The sequence below is a fragment of the Rhinatrema bivittatum genome, unplaced genomic scaffold (genome assembly GCF_901001135.1).
Source record: "Rhinatrema bivittatum unplaced genomic scaffold, aRhiBiv1.1, whole genome shotgun sequence".
NCBI classification, from domain to species: domain Eukaryota; kingdom Metazoa; phylum Chordata; class Amphibia; order Gymnophiona; family Rhinatrematidae; genus Rhinatrema; species Rhinatrema bivittatum.
This window is the reverse complement of record NW_021821301.1, coordinates 46,302-73,631: the sequence shown is the minus strand read 5'-3', so window position 1 is coordinate 73,631 and position 27,330 is coordinate 46,302. Positions and strand designations below refer to the sequence as shown.

Genomic DNA, 27,330 nt, shown 5'->3' with positions numbered 1-27,330 from the left:
TGGGATAGGTGGTGATGTCCTTTCGTGGATTACAAACTGACTAAAACACAGGAAACAGAGAATAGGATTAAATGGACAATTTTCTCAGTGGAAGGGAGTGGGCAGTGGAGTGCCTCAGGGATCTGTATTAGGACCCGTAATTTTCAATATATTTATAAATGATCTGCAAAGGAATACGACAAGTGAGGTAATCAAATTTGCAGATGATACAGAATTATTCAGAGTAATTAAATCACAAGTGGATTGTGATAAATTGCAGGAAGACCTTGTAAGACTGGAAGAATGGGCATCCAAATGGTTGATGAAATTTAATGTGGATAAGTGCAAGGTGATGCATATAGGGAATAATAACCCGTGCTATAGTTACATGATGTTGGGTTCCATATTAGGAGCTACCACCCAAGAAAGAGATCTAGGCATCATAGTGGATAATACTTTGCTTTTTTGACTGCTGCAGCTCACTGAGTCGATGATTTCAAACAGAATGTTAGGAATTATTTGGAAGGGAATGGTTAATAAAACGGAAAATGTCATAATGCCTCTGTATTGCTCCATGGTGAGACCGCACCTTGAATACTGTGTACAATTCTGGTCGCTGCATCTCAAAAAAGATATAATTGCGATGGAGAAGGTACAGAGAAGGGCAACCAAAATGATAAAGGGGATGGAACAGCTTCCCTATGAGGAAAGGCTGAAGAGGTTAGGGCTGTTCAGCTTGCAGAAGAGACGGCTGAGGGGGGATATGATAGAGGTCTTTAAGATCATGAGAAGTCTTGAGGGAGTAGATGTGAATCTGTTATTTACAATTTCAGATAATAGAAGGACTAGGGGGCATTCCATGAAGTTAGCAAGTAGCACATTTAAGACTAGTCGGAGAAAATTCTTTTTCACTCAACGCAGAGTTCATGAACAGAACTAGATAACAAAACTCACATAAGGTCTCAAGGAAGCTCAGGAGCTGGAAAGGTTTAGGCCCTTAAGGAGCGAGTACCTGGTTCCAGGGAAAGCTCTGAGAGAGCGATGGTAACTCACAAATGTTTGTAGCAGCGATAGCTTTCAGGCAGTAGAGAATCTTCAAAGTGTCCAGGAACATGGGCCCTCGAGGTGCAAGTACTGGTTCCTATCTGTAATCTGAAAGAAAAGAAAAAGAGCGAGGCCCCCGAGTAGCGGGTACCTCTGGTAAGTTCGAGGAGGCAGAGTAGTTTGGATAGCCGAAGCGAGTCCGACAACATTCCTTGCTAACTCAGTTTGTTAGCAAAATAGAGACCTTTAAATATTGGAAGTGGATGATGTCATCTCAGGGGGACGCCCTGAGGTTCGCGCTCTTGCTGAATCAGATTCGTGCTCAATCAGAGCGTGCGCGCCCTAGGTCTTCAGGCAACATGGCGGATCTGCAACGTCGAGCCGGCCCGGGGACACCGGAGGGAGACGGCATGGAGACGCCGCGGCAGCTAGCCATCCATCAGACCCGGAGGAAGTCGCCACCGAGGTAAAGAGGGCGGAGCGAGGACATCGAGCAGCGATGGTCGCAACAGAAACTTTGACAAAAGTGTTCCGTGATTGGGCTCCATCCTGATGATGTCACTCATATGTGAGGACTACCATCCTGCTTGTCCTTTGAGAAAACATTTTTTCCTGGGATTCTGTAACTGCTGTGGGAGATGGGTGACAGATGGATGTTTCAAGGAAGGGGAGGCTAATTGAATCCTGGCCAATTGCTGCCTTAGATGGATCAGCTCCATTTTAATTTTAGACAGCTGAGTGCAAAAGGGACAGCCCTTGGTTCTCCAAATGATAGGCCTTGGGAGATAAGCACCACAATTGTTGCATTTAATTAAAGCCATTCTCTCCGATTAATTAAAATCTTAAAGATAAGGTAAGGTATGGTTAGTCCCTAGTAAAGATTTTTAATAGGTATTTGAACTAAGAAATAAAAGTATATGTTATCCAGTAAAGATTAATAGTTAGAATTTGCAAACCAAATTTTTTAAGCAATATGACAGTATAAGTTATAACGAGGCTGTAAGGAACTGCTATGTAATTGGGGATGAGGTAATTGAAGCTAATTATTTAGGAGACCAGGGAAGAGTATATAGGAAATTAAAGCCAGGGGTAGGTGGGTAGAGGGGCAGGGAGGGAGGGAGGGAGGGAAATAAACAATAGCTAGGACTGGCTATCCTTTTTTAATTTTTAGCCCTAGAAAGCAGACAAAATAGCTCTCTTTCAAATCTGCCCCTTTCTAACAGACAAGGCACAATCTTTTGCAAATATAAAGCCCTATTACTTTAAACACAGATAAATAACATAAAATTGCACTTAGTTTCAGCAAGGCTTTGGCTCAATGAAGATCCCAGCTCCAAAACTGGGGAAAATTCTTTTTCACTGAACACACAATTAAGCTCTGGAATTCATTGACAGGGGTTGTGGTTGGGGCAGTTGGTTTAGATGGGTTTAAAAAAGGTTTGGATAAGTTTATGGAGAAGTCCATAAACTTCTATTAATCAAGTTGAATTAGGGAATAGCCACTGCTATTACTGGCATTAGTAGCATGGGATCTATTTAATGATTGGATACTTGCCAGGTATTTGTAACCTGGATTGGTCACTGTTGGAAGCAGGATGCTGAGCTTGATGGACCCTCTGTCTGACCCAGTATGACAACGTCTTGTGTTCTTGAGTCTTCTAGTATAGTAGCCCTCAAACACAGTTTGGGAGCCACTATAATAAAACCTGGATTAGCTGAAATTGTTCTAAATATGTCAAAACAATGACTAAGTGGAAAGTGGTAAAATAAAGGAGAAGCTAGGTTTGATTTGGGTCCTAAAGAATTTTTTTTTTTCGCAATTAACACATCTTGAAATAATTCATGATTGCTGGATTCAGCTCATAGCCATTCCATTCCTAGCATATGGAAAATAAAACATATGCTTTAATGAAAATTTCACATATTCTGTGAATTTACAATATTTTCTTCTCTAAACCTGGCATCTTACTCTTGTATTATTAAAAGTAAAATAGTTTAAAAGAAAAAAGATTAATGATTTAACTCAAAACTTTGGAGATTTTGTACGTATCTCATATAAGATGAGCTGCCTCAAGGTTTTAAATGAACCATAAACATTTTTCAGAAGACCATTTTCTTCTTTTTTAAAAGTGTTAGGATTTATATCAATTACGCTTTCATAAAAAGAAACTATTTTAAACAATGTACTCACAGCAGGATGAAAGACATTGATAGCTTGAACAGCAGATCTGCCTTTTTGCTTATATCCAAATACTAGATCAATCCATTGACAGATAGTCTGAGATACATAGTCAGATTCCAAGGCTTGTCGATGTATCAGGATAAAGAGGCGGGAATCATTTCGAGCCCACAAAGGGAGATTGACATGATTCACTCGACCACCATTTTGACGCACTCCAAAATCAAAACCTAGAAAAATATCATGATGGTTTTATGAATCAAAAATACTGCTGAGTTCTGTTAACATTTTACTGATACTTTCAAAATGTAAACTAAAAATATAGGGCCAGATTTTAAAAGGGTTACGCGCATAAGGTACACGCTTAACCCTTTAAAAACCCTCCTGCGCGCGCCGAGCCTATTTTGCATAGGCTCAGCGGCGCGCGTAAGTCCCAGGGCTTGCAAAAAGGGGCGGTCAGGGGCGTGGCCAGGGTGCGCATTTTTCGTTCTGGGGCGTGTGAGCGGTCCGGGGGCATGGCCGAGTGCCCCGACACAGTGGCCTGTGTCGGGGCCTGCCGCGCCGGTGCGCGTAAGTTACTACTGCCCGGAGGCAGTAGTAACTTTTTTGATAAAGGTAGGGGGAAGGGTTAGATAAGGGCCAGGAGGGTGGGTTAGGTAGGGGAAGGGAGGGGAAGGTGTGGAGGGGTGGAAGGAAAGTTCCCTCCGAGGCCGCTTCGATTTCGGAGCGGCCTCGGAGGGAACGGAGGCAGGCTGCGCGGCTCGGCGCACGCAGGCTGCTGATTTTGCGCAGCCTTTCGCGCGCCGACCCCGGATTTTATAAGATACGCGCGGCTACGTGCGTATCTTAGAAAATCCGGTGTACTTTTGTTCGCGCGCGTGTATGTTTTTAAAATCTACCTCTAACTGTATAAACACAGCATCAATATTTATATTAGTAAATCTGATTTCAATATTTACATCGATTGCACAAAACAGATATAGTGGCATATGGTCCAATTACATTCACAGACCTAACTGAGTAACTTCAGGGCATCTGAGAAGGAAGAAATTAACTAAAACTGTTGGAAACCAATTCAGAACCAAAAGCTTTAAAATGTAATTTTATTTACTAGGAGGCATCATAAATAAAGCATAATTATTTGTAAAGAATCTTTTTGGATGACAGCTATACCACGGGTTCAACAGGTAGGTCATGTGACTGACTCAAGCTGGTGATGATTTTTTTGGCACTTTCTAGTTAAGATTTTTAGGCATGTACAATATTTTCCAAAGTACAAGACCCACAGCAACTTAGTTTAGCAGTTAGCTAACTCTATAAAAAAATATGAGAGTTGATTGTGTGGCTCACTGCATTCCCTTTATCAGAAAACAAGTATGCAATTATGTTTTCTCTGATGACCAGTGATGCAATGAGCCAATCGCAACATAGGCACACATGACCAAAACAAATTAAACAAATGGCCCAACGAATGTACATCCCTATGAGCCATACACATTTGAGTAAGCATTGTAACGAATAGGAGAACAAGAAAAAACATTTTTGTGGAGGAAACCTTGCATTTTGTCTTTTTTTTCTATTTATCTTTTAATTGCAATAGAACATGTCGTCAAACATGTGACCCATGATGCAATTTTTAGTGGCCCTCTTGACTAGTTTCTAAAATAGCATTTCTGTTTTATCTTTGAATTCTCCTTAAAAATAGTTTATCAAATACAGCATGCTCATTTATTAATTTAATACCGCTTTCCTAGTCATAAGGCCATTCAAAGTGTTGAAAAGAAATGGACTAGGCACTACAATAAAACCTAAGTACGGTGGTATATATAGAATATTGGTATCTATAGAAAGGATAAGAACATTAAGCCTATACAATGCCGCCTCATGCTTGCATACAACCAGAATAGCACTAGTGTCAGTATTCGCCAATTACAGCTCACTGAGAAAGCAAATTTATCTAATGAAATAGCACGCAAGATACCATAAGGATTACTGTGTGACATAATGGTGCACAATGGTAGGGAACTGCATGACATGTAAAGATGCCAGTGAAATGAAAGATTCAATGAGCATAGAAAATTTCAAAGTCACTGAATGGATGAGAATTGTTTAACTGAATCTGAGAGAAAGTCAATCTGTTTAATTTGTAGTGCTTGGCTTGCTATTCTTAAATATTATAATTACAATAAAACCATGACAAACTTCACAAAGCAAGGTATTCAAAGTTTATTGATGAACAAAGTTGCAAATATGAGTTATAAGGTCACAACAAAATGTTAATTCTGAAAAAGGGAAATATAAATGAAAGTGATCTGGAGGACAGTTATGTTATTTGCAAAAAAACTGCATGTGCTGCAATAACGCTAGCAGCCGCAACCGTGCCCTCATCCCTTCCACCCGTACCCCCTTTTACCTTATTGAGCTTATTTATGTATACAACGTTCGTTAACAAAGAAACACTAATACCGTTATTAGAATAATAAGGCCGCAGCTTTATTTAACACATGATTAAAACCTAAAGAATTGGTGCCAGAGCTGGTATGTGTCTCCGCTGCTGTCCGCCGAGAGGACTAAGCAGGGCAGCCTTGCTCCATGGGCCCCCCTGCCTTGTCCCCAAGCAAGGGGGCCCCGACCATCAGTGCATGTTGTGCCTCCTCTTGTGCCACCCAAGGCGCTGACTGGCTGCCATGCCATCCCGTGATGCCACCGGCACCACTTGTAAGATGCCCCACTGGCCCAGGTAACCACCAAGAACACAAGATAGGGCGGACCCTTGCCTACCTTGCCAGCGAGAGGTAAAAACGGGGCCACATGGCCTCCATTGTGGCCCTTTAAGGGGCCGTTGATGTCATCACTGTGCGTCGCCGTTCTTCCCCCTCACCCAGCCGGGGGAGGGGAGGAGTCGAGCCTTGCCGTGGCCCGCCATACTGCTGGCCATGCACTTGCCCCCCCCGCCCCCCCCTCCCCGGATGCTCTCTCTTGTGCGGCGCTTCAGTTATGGTAGGCTCTGGCCTTGAAGGCTCAGGCCCACCTATAACTACTTTAAGATGATAAATTTGTGTAAAAAAAAAAGAAATACAGACCTAATATTAGTGAGACAATATTCAGTAGGCTGTTTGGTGGACAAGTTATCTGGCTAAAGGTAGCCAGATAACATCTTATATAGTTGACTGTAGCTGGGTAGGTTTTTAAATTATCTGGCCTTGTGTAGCCAGATAATGTTCTACTTAACTGGATATTTTTAAAAGATATCCAGCTAAATAGTGCTGTAAAAACAAACAAACAAACAAAAAAAGAAACGAATGGGCCAGCAACCCAATCCCCTTCCTTCCAAGGGTTGCCAACTTTCAACTGTCAAATTTCTGAACAATTGGCGATACTATTTAGTATCGTTACTGTTGGAGTTTATGCACATGCAACTTATTGATATTCTTCTCCTTTAGAAATATAGAATATAATAGCAGATAAGGCTTCATCTAGTGTTCTCAGTTTACTTTCTGTTACAGTGCCATAGACCCCAGGTGATCTCTGATTTTCCCCTCACTTCTTTACAATTAATGATCCTCTTACTTGTCCCATGCTTTCTTGAACTCTTAGGGGTAGATTTTCAAAGGGTTGTGCGCGTAAGATATGCTCACAACCCCCGAAAACCTCCTCCTGCCTCCCCCTGCGCGCGCTAAGCCTATCTTGCATAGGCTCGGCGGCGCCCACAATCCCCGGGGCTTGGAAAAATGGGCGTTCCGGGGGCGGGGCCGTGGGCGGGGCGCCGGCCCAGGGGCGGGACCGAGGCCTCCGGAACAGCCACTGGCCCGGGGGATGGAGAGCCGGCAGGCGTAACTTCTTCGACAAAGGTCAGGAGGGGGTTTTAGTTAGAGCTGGGGGGCGGGTTAGATAGGGGAAGAGAGGGGAAGGTGGGGGAGGGGGCGTGTATTTTTTTGCATTGGCCCCTATGTGTGGCTTAAGGTGGAGCAGGCTAAATGCATGGTACTGGGCTTTTAAAAAGGATCTATCATATACTCCTTTACACCATTGCATACTGAATACAGTGTAACTACCAAAGCATACAACTTATTGTATAATCACAGGGGAGGCTCTGATGCTAACCTGCAGCTGAAGTGATAAATTCAGGACACTTCAGAACATTTTAGCCATTCCATTTTTTTTTTCAGGGACAGTACCTCAAAATTCTGTTCAGTTCAGAAAAAATCAGGACAGCTGGCAAGCCTATTCATTTCTCCAAAACATCAAACATGACCCTGTCAGGCCATGTTGTTTATACCTTCCCAACCTTAAAAAATAGTTGTACACTGCAGGGTTTGCAGGCCTGGTGTTTGTCACGAAGATCATGCTCTCCCCTTTTCCCTCCCCAGCCACTACAGTGCCAATATCGGAGGCCACGCCCTCATCCCCTCCGATATCTGAGAGTCACTGCCAGGAGCAAGGGACCCACTTCCTCGCTCCTGCACTTCCAACCCTGCTTTAACAGAGGCACCAGGAGTGAGGATGCGGATCCCTTGCTCCTGGCAGGGACTTTCAGGTATCAGGGGTAGGGTGGAAGGAGATGGGGGTGTGGTCTTCGATATCGGCACTGTGAGTAATTTTTGAGTTATGAATTTAAATGGCTTTTGAACATGGACCTCAGTATGAACAGAAAATAAGAAAACAATTTTATAATTTCAGTCTTTCTTTTTAAGCTGATAATGTTTATAACATCAGTTTGTCTTGAAACACATTTGCTGAGTAAAATTAAATTGCAATAATATGTAATATGTTGTTTACTACTATTGGGGTGAATTTTCAAAGACTTAAGTGGTGTTTGTGAATATAAAATTGCAGTGGGTTGTTCTAGGCCATCTGGGGCCACTAGTATAGGCATGAGATCAACTCCACAGTTTTCCAGACTCCCTGGTGCCCGCCAAGCCTAGACTAGTGGTCCCAGTTGAGGACTTTCTCTCTAAGGCACGTAGGTATTATCATCTTGCCAACAGGAACAGAGAAGGAGGCTGTAGTGAGGAACTTGGCTGGGTCTAAGATGAACTGTGGTGTGGTGGCAGTTTCAGAGAAGTGAGATAGTGCATCTGCCCTGGTATTCTCAGCAGGACAAAAGACTTTGTGGAAATTGAATCTGCTGAAGAATAAATACTGCTGAGCCTGGTGAGGATTGAGCCTCTTGGAGATAGAAAATATTTTTGTGATTGATCATAAGAGTGAAGGGATATTTGGCTCCCTCCAAGAGATGTTGCCACTCTTCAAGAGCGAGTTTGATAGCCAGAAGCTCCTGGTCCCCAATGTTATAATTTTTCTTGGTGGGCAAGAATCTTCTGGAGAAGGAATAAGGATGAAGTTTGCCATCAGGTGCTGCCTATGAAAGAACTGGTCTGGCTTCAATGGAAAAAGTGTCCACCTTGAGGAAGAAGGACCTATCTGGGCCCAGGTGCTGATGGAAGGATGCAGATTTGAAGACTCCTTTCAGTTGCTCAAAGGTACGGACTGTGTCCTTTGGCCAGTCTTTAGGGAATGCCCCTTTGCGGGTCAGGGCTGTGAGTGGGGCCGTAAACGAAGAATAATAGGGAATGAATTTGCAATAGTAATTCACAAACCCCAAGAATTATTGTAGAACTTTAAGTCCCATGGTTCGGGGCAAATCTGTGATGGCTTGACAGGGTCTATCTTCAGGCCTTCAGCTGAGATGATATAGCCTAAAAATGGTAATTCTGACTGTTCAAATGAACATTTTTCCACTTTTGCAAATAGCTTGTTTTTGTGAAACTGCTGGAGGACCATCCTTATTTGTGAATGGTGCTGTGCGAGAGTCTGAGAGAAGATTAGGACTGAATGTGCTGAGTTGTGCACACTATTGAAAATTACTCTTATGTCTTATTAATGGTCTGCTTTTATTGTTTTTATAGTGCTGCCCACCAAGTGAAGTGTTTATTCTTTTCTTTTTTAATTTTTTGGCTTGGCAATTTCCTCCTTCCTTTTTGGATTTCCAACTCAACTGAATTGGCCTCTATCGAGTTATGGAGCAATAAGCTTCATGTGCAACAGCCCATGGATTTTTTCCCCTTTTTTTATATCGTCCTCCCAAATCAGCCCAGTCATTACAGGAAAAGTCCTCAACAAAAGGCCACAAACTGCAGTTTCCTCTAGATGTCAGTCATTCAAAGTTTCTGGAGAAAAGTCTACCGTTCTCCTAATAGTGTTGTGGGTTTCCAGATCCCATTTTCTCCGCTTGTGGCCCTTTTTGGGATTTTCCCCCGACACATCAAAGGCACGAAGGGAGAGCTTCTTTGGATCACCAAAGTCTACCTGCTAGCTTGTAAAGCTATACTGGTGGTCTGGAGGTCACCGGAGGGACCTTCCCTCACACACTGGCGCTCGTCTATTATCAATCTCCTAACCATGGAAACTCTGGCAAGTAGCCATCTATCAATCCGGACTCGGAGAGCTATAAATGCAGTTTGGCTCCCGTTCATCCATACTCTACCACAAGACACGAAAAGTCTCTTTCTTAACCGTAGGAACGTATGATGTTGGAATTTCACGGTGTTCTACTATTACTCTTTTGACATTGTTGTTTTGAATGTTTACAAAGGTACCCTTGGTGCACGGGGGGGGGGGGGGGGGGGGGGGTGGAGACGGACGGACAGGGGATGGCCCACTGGGGCACAAAGGGTGGAAAGGTTGATCTTAAAAGCTTAAGAGTATATGGTATGTAACAGACAACATTATGTACCATATATTATGCTTTGTTGCTGTTATGATTTTATATCAAATAATTAAAAAACAGATTTACCATAAATAATATTTCATTGGGAATAGCCAGCATGGATTTAAAAAAAGGGAGGTCATGCCTTACTATTCTATTAGAATTCTTTGAAAGTGTAAATAAGCATGTGGACAAAGGTGAGATGATCGATATGGATTTTCAGAAAGTGTTTGATAAATCCTTCATGAAAGACTACTTCAAAAATTAAGAAGTCATGGGTAGGAGTTGATGTCTTCTTGTGAATTGGTAACTGGTTCAAAAATATCCATAGCTCAGAGGTGTTTTCAGTGAGTGCTCAAATTAAAAACACTAGGTAAACATTAATCAGAAAGGCTAAGAGAGAATTTGAAAAGAAGCTGGCCATAGAGACAAATCTAATTCTTAACTTTTTAAAATATATCCGAAGCAGGAAGCCTGTGAGGGAGTTGGTTGGACTGTTAGATGATCGAGGGGTTAAAGGGGCACTTAGGGAGGATGAGGCCATTGCGAAAGATTCATTAGTAAACAATGAAGTAAATAATTAATGTAATCTGTTAGGGAGATACCTGTTTTGGAAACATTTTGAAAGGGTGAAGATTCAGATGAACTCAACCAAATCAAGGTGAACCTGGAAAATGTAGTAAAATATTAATGATGGCAGAAAAGGACAGAATGGCCCATCAAAACCACCCAGCAAGCTCCTTAAGGCAGTAACTGCCACTCTGTGTGGGCCACGCCCATGTTTCTCTTAAGGGCGGTAACAGTCACTCCATGCAGTTATCTCCATCCCCATTCTGCCAGCAACAGTTTTTACTGGGTGATGAGCTTTCTTGAAAATTCGAACAGTGCTGCTTGACGTGCTTTTCTTATGGACTTAGCCTTAGAATCAATCCTGTGCTTTTTCTCTTATGTCTGCATTTCAGTACCCGAGACAGTAGAAGTCGGTACCCTCTTTGTTGTTATCTGAATCTAATTCCCCTTTTCACCCCTGCCGTTGAAACAGGGAGCAATGTTGCAATTGCATTAAAAGCATCAAGGCTTATTGGTTAAGGATAGTAATCTCCATGTCTTCTGCTAAGGGTAGTAACTATGGCACAGCAAGTTACCCCATGCACGCTTTCTTCATTTCCTTTAAGAGTTGGTTGTAGAAGCAGTTATGTGCTTTTTTCCTTATGTCTGCATATCAGTACCCCAGACCACAGAAATAGGGCACCTCAGTTGTTGCTTGAATCCAATTCCTCTTTTCCCCTCTGCCACCTAAGAAGGGAGCAATGTTGCAAATGCATTAAAAGCATCAAGGCTTATTGGTTAAGGGTAGTATTCACCATGCCTTCTGCTAAGGGTAATAATTGCCTCTTCAGCAAGTTACCCCCTGCATGATTTTCTTCATTTCCGTCCTCAAGCCTGGAGAGCTCCACAGAGTTTATCCCATGCCCCTTTGAATTCTTTGACTGTTTTCATCTTCACCATCTCCTCTGGAAGGGTATTCCAGGCATCTACCACCTTCTCTGTGAAGAAATATTTCCTGACGTTAGTTCTGAGTCATCCCACCTGGAGTTTCATTTTGTGATCCCTAGTTCTATTGTTTTCTTTCCAACAGAAAAGGTCTGAAGTATATGCATCATTAAGATCTGATATGGTCATCTAACCATGAAGGTCGGTATAGAAAAGTGTTAAATAAATAAATAAATAAATTAAAACCTTTTAGGTATCTGAAGGTCTGTTTCATATCTCCCCTGCACCTCCTCTCTTCCAGAGTATACATATTCAGATCCTTCAGCCTCTCCTCATAAGTCTTCTGATACAGGCCCCTCACCATTTTGGTAACCTTTCCATGGAACTGCCTCCATCTTGTCTCTACAGAACTGAAAACGGTACTCCAGGTAAGGCCTTACCAGGGACCTGCACAAGGGCATTATCACCTCCTTTTTCTTACTGGTTATTACTCTCTATATGCAGCCCAACATTCTTCTGGCTTTTGCTATCACCTTGTCATATTGTTTTGCCATCTTCAGATCATCAGACACCTTTACCCCAAGATCTCTCTCTCAGTTGTGCATATCAATCTTTCACCCCCCCCCCCTTACCCCAAGATCTCTCTCTTAGTCGTGCATATCATTCTTTCACCCCCCCTCCCCCGGTCACATACAGCTGTTAGATTACCACATCCCAGATGCATGACTGCACTTCTTGGCATTGAATCCCAGGTGCCAAATATTCAACCACTCTTGAAGCTTTCTTAAATCATTTTTCATTCTCTTTATTCCTTCAGGTGTGTTCAACTCTGTTGCAAATCTTAGTATCATCCACAAACAGACAAACTTTACCTTCTGCAATGCTGCTCAGAAATATATTAAACAGAACTGGTCCCAACACTGATCCCTGTGGTACTCAACATGGTTCTTTCTTCAGAGTAGGTTCCATTTACCAATACATGCTGTCTCCTTTTAGTCAACCAGTTTGTAATCCATGCCACTACCTTGACGCTCACTCCAAGCTTCTCATTTTATTCACAAGCCTCCTATGTGGTACCACATCAAAAGCTTTGCTGAAATCCAAGTAGATCACATTGAGCACTCCTCCTGAATCCCAATTCTCTAGTCAGCTAATAAAAAAAAAAAATCACTTAGATTTGTCTGACAGAACCTTCCCCAGGTGAATCCATGCTGCCTCAGGTCCAGCAATCCACCAGACTGTAGATAGTGATCTATCCTTTCCTTCAGCAGAGTCTCTATTAATTTTCCTACCACCAAGGTGAGGCTATGCAGCCTTTAGTTTCCAGCCTCCTCTCTGCTCTCACTCTTGTGAAGCAGGACCACCATCGCTCTTCTCCATTCCCACAGCACCTCTCTTGTTTCCAGGGATCTATTGAACAGGTTCTTCAGTAGACCTGCCAGCACATCTCTGAGCTCTCTCAATATTCTGGTATGTATTTCATCCATCCCCATGGCCTTTGTCCACCTTCGGTTTGACTAACTCTTCCCATAGACGCTCTTCTGTAAACGGAGTTTTGTTTACCCCATTCCCATCTACTAGCTTGACAATCAGCAATGGCCCTTCTCCAGGATCTTCTTTAGTGAACACTGAACTGCAGTATTTAATATTTCTGCCATTTCTTCGTCTCTCTCCATACATTTCTCATTGTCACCTTTCAGTTTCACTATAACTTTTCCGGACACCCTTCTTTCTGTGATATATATGAAAAATGGTTTGTCACCTCACTTTAGCTCTTTGGCAATCTTTTCTTCTGCTTTACTTTTTACTTTCCTTATTTCTTTCTTCGTCTCCCTCAGTTGAAACAGATATTCTTCCCTGTGTTCCCCTTTCTGGGATCCTTTATATTTCTTGAATGTTTTTCTTTTTGCCTTTACTTTTTCAGCTACCTCCTAAGAGAACTAGATCGGTTTCTTTTTCCTCTTACTCTTATTTACTTTTTTTTTACATATAGATTTGATTCCTTGGTAATAACTCCTTTTAAATTGGCCCACTGTTGTTCCACCTTGCCTATTATCTTCCTGTCTTCTTCCAGGTATGTCCCCATTTTGACAAAGTCCATATTTATGAAATTCAAAACTCAGGTCTTCGTGTGACTTCTTTGAATCCTACTGGCAATATTGAACCATACTGTCTGATGATCATTGATGCTCAGGTGAGCCCCTCCCTGAACATAAGAGACATTAGTGAGCACTAGATCAAGTATCACACCTTCCTCATGAGTTCCATTACCATTTGTTTGAGCAGAGCCACTTGAAGGGCATCCAATATCTCTCTACTTCTTGTAGATTCTGAAGAAGGTATACTCCAATCCACATCCGGCAGATTAATATCTTCCATGAGCAACTTTTTTCACTCCTTTCCCACTTTTTGGATCTCTTCTATGAGTTCTCTGTCCAGTCATTCTGTCTGAGTCAGTGTCCTGTAGATCACACCAGTAAAACTGGAAGCAATATCTTTTTTTAGGATGGTCCATAATGCTTCTTCTCAAACCCAAGTCCTTTGCAATTCAGTTGCTTGGATATTTTTTTTCTATAACTGAAGAGCAGCAAATCACCCACACCAGAGAATATACACCCCAGGGTTTTGAAAGAAGTAAAAAAAAAAATAATTCAGATCTATTACTAGTAATTTGTAGCCAATCATTAAAATTGTCTATTGTATCTGAAGACTGGAATGTGGCCATTGCAACCCTGAGCTTTAAAATTGGCTGCAGGATAATCCAGGAAACTATACAACGGTAAGTATGACTTCACAGCCAGGTAAAATCATGGAAAGTATTCTAAAGAGCAAAATCATAGAACATATAGATAGACATGATTTAATGGCACGCAGTCAGCATGGATTTACCCAAGGGAAGTCTTGTCTCACAAATCTGCTATATCTATCTATCTATTGGCTGCTTTGGGCTGTTCAATAACAACAACCAGCAAGGGAGGTTCAAACATCTCCCAGGGAAGTGTCTACACTGGAGCCAGAGCTGCTATCCCGCCAGTGGCACGGCCCGGGCACAGCAGGGCTTGCCATGCAAGAGGGCATACCTGTGGTACAAGGAGCACATCTTTCATCCACAAACCACATTGCTGGGCATGCCAGAGAAACATGTGGCTACCAGAGTTTACTTCATCTCTCAGGCTATCATGGAATTATATCAAGAACTCAGAGGGGATCTGTATCCAGTCAAGGAAAGTTCCCACACTATACCGGGCCTCACCACATTATTGTGCACCCTGCATCTGGTTCCTTCCAAACAACAGTCGGGGGTTGTCAGGGGAATGTTCCAAACCTATTTTTCCTGTTGTCTGGGCCACGTCATAACAGCTGCACATTGCCACATTAATCGGTACATAATATTCCCTTGTGAAAGGCAAGACTTACTGAACTGAGGATTTTATGCCACTGACACTTTCCTAATGTTCTGGGAGCTACTGACTGCATTCACGAAGCCATCATTCCGCCCTGCAGCAGGGAGTAGATCTACCTTAGCAGACATCTCTTCCATTCCATCAACATGCAAGTGGTCTGTGACACTCAAATGCACATCCTCGACATGGTCACAAGGTACCTGGGAACTGCACACGATTCCTTTATACTTAGGCAATATGGCCTGTTTGAAGGTTTTAAAGATGGCCTTTGTGGTGACAGTTGGCTCGTTCTTTCTATAGTCCTACTCTGGCTATGTGTTTACAGCAAATGGCACTGACATGTGGGGCTGTCGGGGATGTGACTGCATCGGTTATGTGAGAAGTGGCTTGTACATTTCGGTCTACAAGGGCCCAGCTTTCTCTCCATGCTGGAGAGGCCTGCTGATGTTATGGACACAAACAATGCACTTGCTGCAAAGTTTTGTGTGTGACCAGGCATTACAGACTTTCAACATCTTTACTTTAAGCAAGTGGCTATTCAAATCCTCCCTGTTAGAGCTGTTCAAATGTCACTTGTCAACCACAACCTTTTTTGTGTTTACAGTACAGGGACTATGAGGTTAGGTGTGCCCTGTTAGTGCTTTGTTAGCCAGGATGTCAGCCAAAAGAAGCTGGGGCTGTGCCTTTTGGCATTATCATAGTCACTGTGTCATATCAGACAAATGTGTATCTCTGGAGGACATATTGTAGAACAGCCAGGGACATGCACAATCATATCACCAGGTTGATGTCTTTCTGCAGTGACAAGTGTGGTAGCAGTAATGTACAGCTTCAGTTTTAGAGGAGTACTAGAAATGGATAGAGATAGCTTGGTTATGAGGGACATGGACACACTTTGTAGAAACCCCACATGAAGTGTTCCATTCAGGATGTTCTGACACAGTATAAGCAAGTGCTATTACCTTCATATAGTGTCACTGCAAAAGGTGACATGGATCTTGGGTTTGGAATGAGCCTTTTAAGACTCATATCGAACTAGAGCTTAGCTTCTAGTTTATTATAGCATGTTGTGGATTGGCAGTGATAGCACAAAATCATGGTGGTGTGAATGATGCATAATTAAATTCTGGATTTTGGTGAAAGCTAGCCGTGTTTAAAAAAGGTTTGGTCAAGTTCCTGGAGGAAAAGTCCATTAATCATTATTAAGATAGAGTTGCAGAAATCCATTGCTTATTCTTGGGATAAGCAGCTTGGTATCTATCTACTCCTTGGGATTCTGCCAGGTACTTGTGACCTGGCTTGGCCACTGTTGGAAACAGGATACTGGGCTTGATGGAACTTTGGTCTGACACAGTATGGCAAATCTTATGTTTTATGGATATGGCCTGGGCAATGGGGTGCCAGATCTGTCCCTTAGCTGCCCTGGATGTCTTCACCGCAAAGCTCCCTAAGAGTATGCTGTAGTTCTCGAGGATCCTGGCGATCAGCATCTCATTGTCCTCAATGCTGAACTTATGTGCGCAAAGCTGATTCTGCCCTGCTGCCTGATGATTGGGTTGTCATTTCCACTTCCAGAAAGGTGTCACTATCCTCACTCTTGCTCCCCTCCTGCACCTGCCCTGCCAATTGCCCCCCCACCCTTTCTGTCTACCCCTAGACTGCCATCCTCCTCCCACCACTCGCCTGTCTATGCCCTTCCCCCACCTCAACCTATCCCTTCCATCCTCGCTATCTCTACTCTTGTCCCTACTCCTACTCCTCCTACTACTTCTGCCCTCCTCTCCTACCTCCCCCTTCCTCTCCTCATGCCTCTCATGCTCCATCCTCTCCAGAACGTCAATCTTCACCACCCCTTACCACCAATACAACCACTACTATTCCTCACCACCACCACTCTTCCACCATCACACAAAGACAAACTGGCACACTTCACAAACAAACAAAACCTTCCACACAAAACCTTCCATAAAGAGAAGGGAAAAAAGTAAAGGTAAACCGATAACAGAAAACAACAGGAATACACTCAGAAATCGCTAGCTAAACTACTCTAACCATCATCCAACAACTCACCTTCTCTCTTCTCTCTCCGCCTGACACAACCTCAAAAAGGCAGCTGCAGGAAGCTGGTGTATATATATATATATATAAACAAAGAAAATAATCTACAATGCATAAAATGGTGCACTATGCATTACAGCAGTATTTTAGAAATTTTCCTAACCATGCCCCTTTTTTTATTGCAGACACTAACACGCCATATTTCTGCTTTATTCATAGCAATTTGATGACTCTAGGCCTTAGATGGTAAGCCCTTTGGGGATAGGGAAATACCTACAGTACCTGAATGTAATCTGCTTTCAAGTGTCAAAAAACAGAATAAATAAATAAATTAAGAAAAGAGCTCTGTCTACTGTGTGTCCATTTAGAAACATCGGGGAAAATAAGTGGGTATTTTGCCCATGAACAAGCATTCTTCTTATTAAAACATATCCTCATAATTTAATTTCTGTCAACCTCCAACATGCAAAAGATCAAAAGAGTAGCTTGGTCATGTTGTGCTCAGGCTTGTGGACCCTTGGCCGACGAGAGGGTGGTATACCTGTCGGAGGGTCCGTAGGCTCTCTCGTCGGGTGGCGAGGCAGAACAGGAGGCAGGACCAGCTGACCCTTGGCACTGGAGACTGAGGCGAACACGGAGGCGATGACGAGATGAGATAAGGCGCTGTGTCTTCACCACTGGTGGTCTGCGGTCCCCCCGGGAGGAGCCCGTAGGGACCCGACCACTGGGACTTAGGTGGACCTAGGGAGGTCAGGGTAACGGTGCAAAGGCCAACTGGAGCTTCGCCCTGGAAGCCCGCGGTCCCCCCAGGAGGAGCCCATAGGGACCCGGGCCGCTGGGACTTAGGTGGGCCCTTGGAGACGGTGGTTTTGAAGGAGTCCTAGGTCAAGTGCCAGGTGGTCAACGCTCACCAGTCCAAAGTCGTGTACCAGAGAATCACCGCTTGCCACTCCGAAGTCAGGAACCAGAGAATCACCGTAAGCCAATCCGAAGTCAGGAACCAGGAACGTCAAGACGGAACAGGAACGAGATCCAAAGCTTGAAGACTCACTGAAGCAAGCAGACTAGATAGCGCTAGGGGACATTGCCAAGTCGCTGGATGAGCAGAGGAAGCTGCCTTATATACTTCCTCTGCTCTGCCTGATGGAAGACCGGTGAAGCCATTTAAAGGGATTAGGTACCTTTAAATCACTGGAGGGGGCGCGGCCTCACGCCTAAGGATGGCGGCGGCCATCTTGAATCTCCCCCGCGGAGGGGAGACGCCATCAGATGCTGCGAAGGGGGAAGCAGGGCGGCTTCCCCTGCAGCGAGCAGGTCCGGAGGCCGCGTGGGCGCGGTGGCCCGAGTCGGAGCCCTCCCCCGGGGCTCCCGCGGCAAGAGAACGCTGTGACTCAGGTAGGAAGCCCGCGGTCGTGGGACACAACAGTACCCCCCTCTTTAGGCATCTCCCCGGAGGCCTGGGTTTAGCTGGATGGTCCTTGTGGAACTGCTCCAGCAAATTCCGGTCCAGGATATTAGCCAGTGGTTCCCAGGAGTTCTCCTCGGGACCGAAGCCTTCCCACGCTATCAGGTATTCCCATTTCTTCCTGTGTTTCCTTACATCTAGAACCTCTCAGACTTGATAGATGAGGTCATCTTCACAGGCCACAGGTTGCGGGGTCGGAGGCGTGCTGGAAGGCCAAGACAAAACCAGAGGCTTCAGTAGGGAGATGTGGAACATGTTGTGAATCTTGAGGGACCGAGGGAGACAAAGTTAATATGAGACTGCACCCACTTGCCGGACGATGGGAAACGGTCCGATGAACTGCGGGGCCAGTCGCAATGAAGGCAGCTTCAACCGGATGAACTGCGTGCTCAACCAAACCTTTTGGCCCGGCTTGAGAGGCGGATACGGCCTTCTGCGCTGGTCTGCGTATCTCTTAGCTGCCTGACCAGCCCTGATCAGGGCGCGTTGCGTGGAAATCCACAGGCGATGCAACTCATCGGTGGAGAGTTGAGCTGTTGGAGATGCAACCGTGATGGGAACAGGCAGGGGCGGGCGTGGCTGCTTCCCATACAGTATCTGAAACGGGGGATCTGCCATTGGAGGGTGGCAGATCCACCACAAAGTCTGTTGCCACATGGGTCCATGGTTCCGCAGGGGCAGGCAACGGTTGAAGTAAACCTGAGGTTGAACCAGAGATCCTCTTGTGGCGAGCACAGGTCTGGTAGGACTCCACGTATGCCCGGACATCCTTATTCACCTTGGGCCACCAGTAGTACCGGCGCAGGTGTTGCAACGTGCGGGATTGCCCTGGGTGGCCGGAACAGCGGGAATCGTGGGCCCATGCCAGCACTTGTCTCCGCAAGTGCGGCGGAACTAGGGTTTTTCCAGGCGGAATGGTGGTGGTAGCTGCCAGGTGGATCCACGATGGCTCAATGATGTACTGTGTTTCCTCAGTACCCTCCGTGGAATCAAATACACGAGATAAGGCGTCAGCCTTAGTATTCTTTTCTGCCGTGTACCAGAGAATCACCCTTGCCAATCCGATGTCAGGAACCAGAGAATCACCGTAAGCCAATCCGAAGTCAGGAACCAGGAACGTCAAGACGGAACAGGAACGAGATCCAAAGCTTGAAGACTCACCAAAGCAAGCAGACTAGACAGCGCTAGGGGACGTTGCCAAGTCTTGGATGAGCAGAGGAAGCTGCTCATCCAATGGTGAAACCATTTAAAGGGATTAGGTCCTTTTAAATCACGGGAGGGGGTGCGGCTTCGCACCTAAGGATGGCGGCGGCCATCTTGAATCTCCCCCGCGGAGGGGAGACGCCGTCAGACTCTGCGAAGGGGGAAGCAGGGCAGCTTCCCCTGCAGCGAGCAGGTCCGGAGGCCACGTGGGCGCGGTGGCCCGAGTTGGAGCCCTCCCCCGGGGCTCCCGCGGCGAGAGAACGCCGTGACTCAGGTAGGGGCCCACGGTCGTGGGATGCCACGGCCACGGGACACAACAGGTCATAATAACCTCATTAGATTGTTCAAAGAAATTTAAATTAAGATGGAAGAGCAGGAATTACAGAGACATTATTTGATTTAGGAACATAAGACAAACAGTACATTTTAGAAAAAGAAGGGAAATACTCATCGGTAATTCCTAAATTTTCTTTCATAAATTTACAAGAAACTGTTGAGGGAAGATCAAGGGAGTACGAGGAAAATTGAGCAAATGAAGGTTAAGCATTCTAGATCGGTTTTCAAGGATTTCAAGGTGATGTTTCATAATGTGAGAATCAGAAACTCATATAGTCAAATTCCTGAGCATTTGATCATGAGATTCCAAAATATTTACTCTCTCCTGACATCCCTCCAAAACAGTTTCCTGGGTATAAACTTGATCAAAGAGTCCATAGATATAGAAAAGTCCTAAACGTTTTACTAATAGTCTTTTCAAAATGAACAATTGCCTGTCACACATCCTCTAGGCCTATATTTGCAGGTCTCTGCAAACAGGACTCAGCAGGTGTGGCCCTACCTTGTCCATTAAGATGCACAAATTCAGGGAATAAATGGACAGCCTCCACAGCTAGCTGAATACTGGGTGCAGAAGGATGATTGAGAATCTCGAAGCTCAATGATGTTATAACTTCAAGCTGACTATACTCGAGTTGTCAGAAACGAAGGATGCACCTGAGAATCCTTGCCCCGAAGAACCTAACAGCATCTGAGGAATAGTTTGTTGTCAGGAAGGTTGGGAAACAGTAGACGTCAGAACCCGACCCTTCCTTTTAACCATATTGAAGCAATATGTAATGAAGCCGTGGGAGATAGGGCAAGTAAATCAGGGAACACAAATGAAGGCCAAAATAAATTGTAACCTAGGAGCAAGCTCTTTAGGTGCATGTCTTTGGCACTCCAGTGGTGGGGCGGCGCAGGATACCTCCCTTATGTGTGCTGGCCCCATTGATGATGTCACTCCACAGGCAAAAAGAGAAACTCAGCAGCAAGATGTCCTGGGAGGGTTTGAGAAGCCGCTGAGAGTCAGGAGAATCCTTCTTGGCCCTCAGAACAGCCATAGGATACCTCTTGATGTGCACATAATATAACAGCACCGACCCCATTGATGTCCACCAGCAAAAAGGAAAGCCCAAAGTAAGATATCCCAGGGTTTGAGCAACCGCTGAGAGCCAGGAGAATCATTCCTGTCCCCTGCTATATTTTTTTGAAGGTATCAATAAATATGTGGATAAAAGTGAGCCAGTGTATTTGGATTTTCAGAAGGAGTTTGACAAAGTCCCCCATGAGAGACTCCTAAGAAAATTAAAATGTCATGGGATAGGAAGCAATATCCTTTTGTGGATTGCAAACTGGTTAAAAGATAGGAAACAGACTGTAGGATTAAATGGTCAGTTTTCTCAGTGGATAAAGGTAAACAGTGGAGTGCCTCAGAGATCTATACTGGAACCAGTGCTTTTTAATATATTTATAAATGATCTGGAAAGTGGAACAAGTAGTAAAGTGATCAAATTTGCAGATGACACAAATTTATTCCAAGTTGTTAAATCACAAGTTGATTGTTATAAATTGTAGGAAGAACTTGTGAGACTGGAAGACTGGGCATCCAAATGGCAGATGAAATTTAATGTGTACTAGTGCAAAGTGATGCACATAGGGAAAAGTGACCCATGGAATAGTTACATGATGTTAGGTTCAATATTAGGAATTACCACCCAGGAAAAAGATCTAGGTGTCATAGTGGACAATACATTGAAATCATCAGTAAGTGTGCTGAGGTAGTCAAAAGAGCAAACAGAATGTAAGGAATTATAGGAAAGGAATGGTGAATAAAATGGAGAATGCTATAATACCTCTGTATTGCTCCATGGCAAGACTGAACCTTGTGACTATATGCAATTTTGGTCATCCATCTCAAAAAAAGATATCATTGTGTTGGAAAAGTTACAGAGAAGGGCGACCTAAATGATAAAGAGGATGGAACATTTCCCCTATGAGGAAAGGCTAAAGAAGTTAGAGCTTTTCAGCTTGTTGAAGAGAAGGTCAAGGGGGGATATGATAGAGATCTATAAAATTATATAAGGATTAGAACGGGTAAATGTGAATTGTTATTTACTCTTCAGATAATCCAAGGACTATGGGGCACTCCATGAAATTAGCAAGTAGTACATTTAAAACAAATTGGAGAAAATTCTTTTTCATTTAATGCACAATTAAGCTCTGGAATTCATTGCCAGATGATGCTGTTAAGGCAGTTAGTGTAGTTGTGTTTAAATATGGTTTGGACAAGTTCCTGGAATTCATTACCAGAGCATGTGGATGGGGAAGTTGGTATAGGTGGGTTTAAAAAAGGTTTGGATAAGTTCCTGGAGGAGACGTCCATAAACTGCTATTAATCAAGATGACTATGGGGCGGATTTTAAAACCCCTGCGTGCGTAAATCTGGCAGGATTTACGCGCGCCGGCGCACCTATGTTGCATAGGCCGCCGGTGCGCGTAAGTCCTGGGGCTTTCGAATCGGGGAGGGAGGGGGCGTGTCCGGGGGCGTCCCCGAAACAACGCGGCGTTTCGGGGGCGTGCCGCGGCGTTTCAGGGGTGGACTCGGGGGCGTGGTCAAGGCCTCTGGACCACGCCCCTGGGACCGGAGAACGGAGCGGGGCTGCCGGCGACGCGCGCAAAGTTATGCCTGCTTTCAGCAGGCGTAACTTTGCCGACAAAGGTAAGGGTGGGGGGGTTTAGATAGGGCCGTGGGGGTGGGTTAGGTAGGGGAAGGGAGGGGAAGGTGGGGGGAGGGCGAAGAAAAGTTCCCTCCGAGGCCGCTCCGAAATCGGAGCGGCCTCGGAGGGAACAGGCAGGCCGCGCTGGGCTCGGTGCACGCAGGTTGCACAAATGTGCACTCCGTTGCGCGTGCCGACCCCGGATTTTATAAGATACGCGCGGCTACGCGCATATTTTATAAAATGTGATGTACTTTTGTTCGCGCCGGTGGCGCGAACAAAATTACCCATGCACGTAGTGTTTGAAAATCCGCCCCTATGGCAATAGCCAATACTTATTACTGGCATTTGTGGCATAAGGTTTAGTTACTGTTTGGGTACCTGACAGGTACTTGGAACCTTGATTGCTGACTGTTGGAAACAAGATACTGAGATTGATGGACCCGCGGTTTGACACAATATCTTATGTTTAGAATACATAGAATACTAAATCTAGGTTCTAGCAAAAAGGAAGTAACTATAGCTAGAAAGCCACTAGCAAGGCCAGGTATGGTAATGAAATGTGAGGCGTTTTCCTAGGCTCTTTGCTCACTGACAATCTGTTACCACCTTATTGTTCTAGCAACCAAGCCTAAGAATGCTTCCAATAACTTCCCCCTGCTTTATAAGAAAGCCAGAGAATGGAAGAGGTGTAGCTTGCATGCTTGACCCAACTCATTCTGTCTGCTGTTGTTCAAGCTGAAGGGTAGTTTTTAGGCCAGTATGATACAACTGCTGCAGCGCCTGGCGAAGTCACACCATTTGTATACCTGTTTGTCTTTGCTACTAACAATGGGGCCGATGGTTATACAGTGTGCTCAGCCAAGCACACTGTATAACCCGCACTCAGAGGGGGGTTAAATAGGCGCTAATCCACCCTCTAATGCAAGAGGGGGATTAGCGCCTATTTAATCCCCCTCTGATGAGGAGTGAATGCAATAGCACTCATCACATGCAAATGCATGTGAATGAGGCTATTACTCATTCACTCTGCATTAAAAAAAAAAGTGTGCATCTCAGACGCACATTTTGCTCTCAGATTTTAGCACCTGCCTAGAGCAAGCGTTAATAGCTGAGCGCATGTAAAAGAAGTACAGAAAAGCAGAAAAATGCTTTTCTGTACTTTTTTTTTTTTTTTTACTTAAAAAAAAAAAAAAACAACACCTCGGCAGACTGCCGAGTTATGAAGACCAACTCTGGTAAACTCGGCATCGGTTTTCATAACCGTCCGTCTGCCAGTAAACAGACGCAGAGTTTCATTGGCGTCCATTTTCATTACTGGCAGATGGCCGGTTATGAAAACCGATGCCGAGTTTACCAGCGCTGGTTTTTGTAACCGGCAGCCATGGCGGGGTCACGTTAGCAAGGAGGCGTGACTCCCCTAATCTGGGTATAGCATGGCACCCCCCCTTGCGCACGTTAAGAAAGCGGGCGCTGACTTTCCAGCGCCCGCTTTTCGCGCTTTTTATTGCATCGGCCCCAATGTTTGTAGAGTGTGACAAGCAGAGAAGGAGTGCACAGCACTCTTGCAGTGAGTCAGAAGAAATGCACTTCATTTACACAAATTAAATAAAAATGAAACTGTTCCTTTTTTCAATTTCATAAAGTAATACAGTTATTTTTATTAAACTTCTTTTGAATTCTTTCTAGGTACGGTAAATTAAATCATATGTTGATTACAGTAATCTTGTGAATTCGAGTTCCTACTTGTGAATATCGGTCTTCTGAATATTAGTTACTATTACAAAATTACTTTACAATTTGAACAATATAGTGATGTCAGATTTTAGAAATCTTAATTAAATCTTAAATAACAAGTGCATTTTTTTATTTCCAAGTTTTTGTATTCTAGATAAGTTATTAAGCTACAGTTAAAATATTAAAAAATAGCAGCTGAGAACATTGTGTTAATTATAGTTAAAAATTAAGGTAATTTCAAATCTAATATGACCACACACACAAATTCTGAAATCCCTCTTTTCTATTATGTTTTAACATACAATACCTTCTCTATTAACTAAGAACTCTGGAAGATAAAAGAACTCTGGAACAAGCTCCTTCACATCTGTCATAGACTCATACGATGAGAGACGCCAGGTTGTATTCATCGAGTGAAAGGTTCTGTCTGGAATATCAAAACTTTGATCTATGAGGAAAATTCAAATGCAATTTAGTATCAGCATGTAATGTACCATTATTTAAATATACAGGTGTTGTTTATAATGCATATTTCTGATATGTAAATACAATAAATAGAAGAATCTAATAAAAAACTGGGACCATATTTTTACCATTGTTTGTCAAAATTGTTGGAAAATATTACTCACAATGAAAAAAAAACTGAATAATAAAAAAAAGGTTTAAAAACGAGTACAGATTTAAGTGATTTGTGATAATTTTCTTAATTTTATGGCAAACAATTTCCAAGTGTAGCAGGCATCTATAGTAACATAGCAGCATAGTAAATGACAGCAAATAAAGACCAACTGTCCCAGCCAATCTGCCTATCAGAGATTCTTCCTTGGTTTTCTACCATTTTGGGAAGATATGCATAAAAAGGGGAAGATATAATAAGGTGCGCTGATGCTGCCATTGGTTTGTATGTGCGTTTTCCCGTGCAAAGTCCTATACGGGTATGTAATAAAGGTTTTGTGTGCGGGAAAAAGCGTGTACAAGCATGCTTACAGACCCGCGTTTTTTCCGTGCGAGTGCATGCTAATGGTATGCAAAGGAGGAGATGATCTATTTACTGGCAATGCAGGGAGCCACGCTAGCAGGGAGATCAGGTTAGTGTGGGATTTTAGCACCTGGATCAGGGCAGGAGGTAAGTGAAAGTGCCAGTGTGCAGACCTTTTTTTTTATGCTTTTGCAGATCAGCCAAGTGGCAGATGGAATGGGTAGAGAGAAGGCAGCTTCTCAATGAGGCAGAATCTCTGATCTGCCCTTCACGCTCTCGCCAGCAGTTGGAGTCCGATCATGAGGGGATTAGATATCACTCTACCCACCTTCACATCAACTTCAGGATCACTAATTTATTTCTTTTTTTGAAAAAGAAAGGCTTCACCCCGACAATCAATCACAGGTGTTTAGACACCGATGGGTGTCCGCATGGGTTTCTGCGCATTTACTACATAGGGCCATGAGCATGTGTTACTGTGCACATTATGGTGCACGTTTGGTGTGCGTGGATCTTATGTGCTTATCTAATTAGCATACATGGTCATCGTTACATCCTGTGTTTCTGCTGGCTTTTGCCACGTGCACCCAAAAACTCCATGCAGAAAAATCAGCGCAGATTTCATCGGCCCCAAACTCTTTATAGATGGAAATCCCTAGCTACTTCAACAAAAAAGGGAATAACAAGAAAAAAAACATTGGCAAAAGGCAACAATGTGTATTTGTTAACAAGCAATTTTCTGTTTTGTATTTTTCTTCTTCAACATAGAAATAATAAAAATGGGCCCTAAGGGGGATGGAGATGTACCATAAACCTCAGAGAGACCTTGCAAGGCATATTGACCAAATCTACTGTTGCTTCTGGAGTCTCTGTCTAAACAATAATGTGATGTAAATGTGTGGACTGAACTCCATGTCACAACCTTGCAAATCTCTTACAAGGAATTTGATTTTGGGTGGGTTATAATGCCACCATAGTTCTGACACTATGGGGCAGATTTTCAAAGGGATACGCGTGTAACCCCCAAAAAGCTGCCCCAAGCTCCCCCTATCTTGCATAGGCTCGGCGGCACATGCAAGCCCCGGGATGCACATATGTCCCGGGGCTTCGAATAAGGGGCTGTCCAGGGGCGTGGACGGGGGCATGGTGGCGGGCCGGGGCGTGTCCGTGGGCATGGTGGCGGTCCGTGGGCGGGGCTGTGGGCGTGACGGCAATCCAGGGGCGGGGACAAGTGCTCTGGCACAGAGGCCTTTGCCGGGGCAGGAAGACCGGGTTGCACGAACAAATCTGCGCCCTCGTGTACGTTTAAAGATTTGCCCCTATGAGCCTTGACAAAGCTCTCTAGAATCAGCCTGGCTGGGTATAGCAAAAACAGATACAATTGCTTTCCAATTAAACAGTGATAGTACATAGAAACGCAATGGAAGAAAAGAGCTACATAGCCCATCCACATTAATTTAACCTCACAATTCCCTGTTTCTTAAATTTAGATACTGTTCTTGTCTTCACCTCTACAGGGAGGCTGTTCCATGCATTTCCTACCCTCTCTGTAAAGAAATATTTACTTAGATTACTCCTAGGTCTACTCCCTTTAGCTCTCATTCCATCATTTTGGTTGAAAGAAGATAGTCTCCTGTGCATGGAAACCTTGATGATATTTAAATGTCTCTATCATATCTCACCTTTCCCTGTCGGGCAGGGTGGCCAACTGCTGTCCTCGAGAAGCACAAACTGCACAGGTTTTCAGGACATCCACAATGAATATGCATGAGATAAATTTGCATGTATTGCCTCCATTGTATACAAATCTCTCATACATATTCATAGTGAATATCCTGAAAAACTGGCCTGTTTGTGGCTCTCGAGAACCGGAGTTAGCCATCCCTGCTCTAGGGTATACAGGTTTAAATCTTTAAGTCTGTATCCATATACTTAAGAATGACGACTACTGATCATTTTAACAGCCATCCTCTGGATCAGCTGCTTTATATCCTTTTTAAGGTACGATCAAAATTGTATACAATATTTAAACATAACTCATAAT

The 27,330-nt window shown here is 44.0% G+C and overlaps 1 protein-coding gene across 1 annotated transcript in view; it reads right to left on the bottom strand.

Moving 5' to 3' along the window:
- Nucleotides 1–3,214: 3,214 nt before the first annotated feature.
- LOC115082580 (lysosomal-trafficking regulator-like) overlaps nucleotides 3,215–27,330 on the bottom strand; it is a gene marked incomplete at both ends in the record, with an annotated part of 56,442 nt that continues 32,326 nt past the window's right edge. The window contains 2 exons of the mRNA XM_029586798.1: nucleotides 3,215–3,432; nucleotides 24,615–24,755. Coding sequence (XP_029442658.1) covers nucleotides 3,215–3,432; nucleotides 24,615–24,755 — 359 coding nt within the window. The remainder of the gene's footprint in view (nucleotides 3,433–24,614; nucleotides 24,756–27,330) is intronic.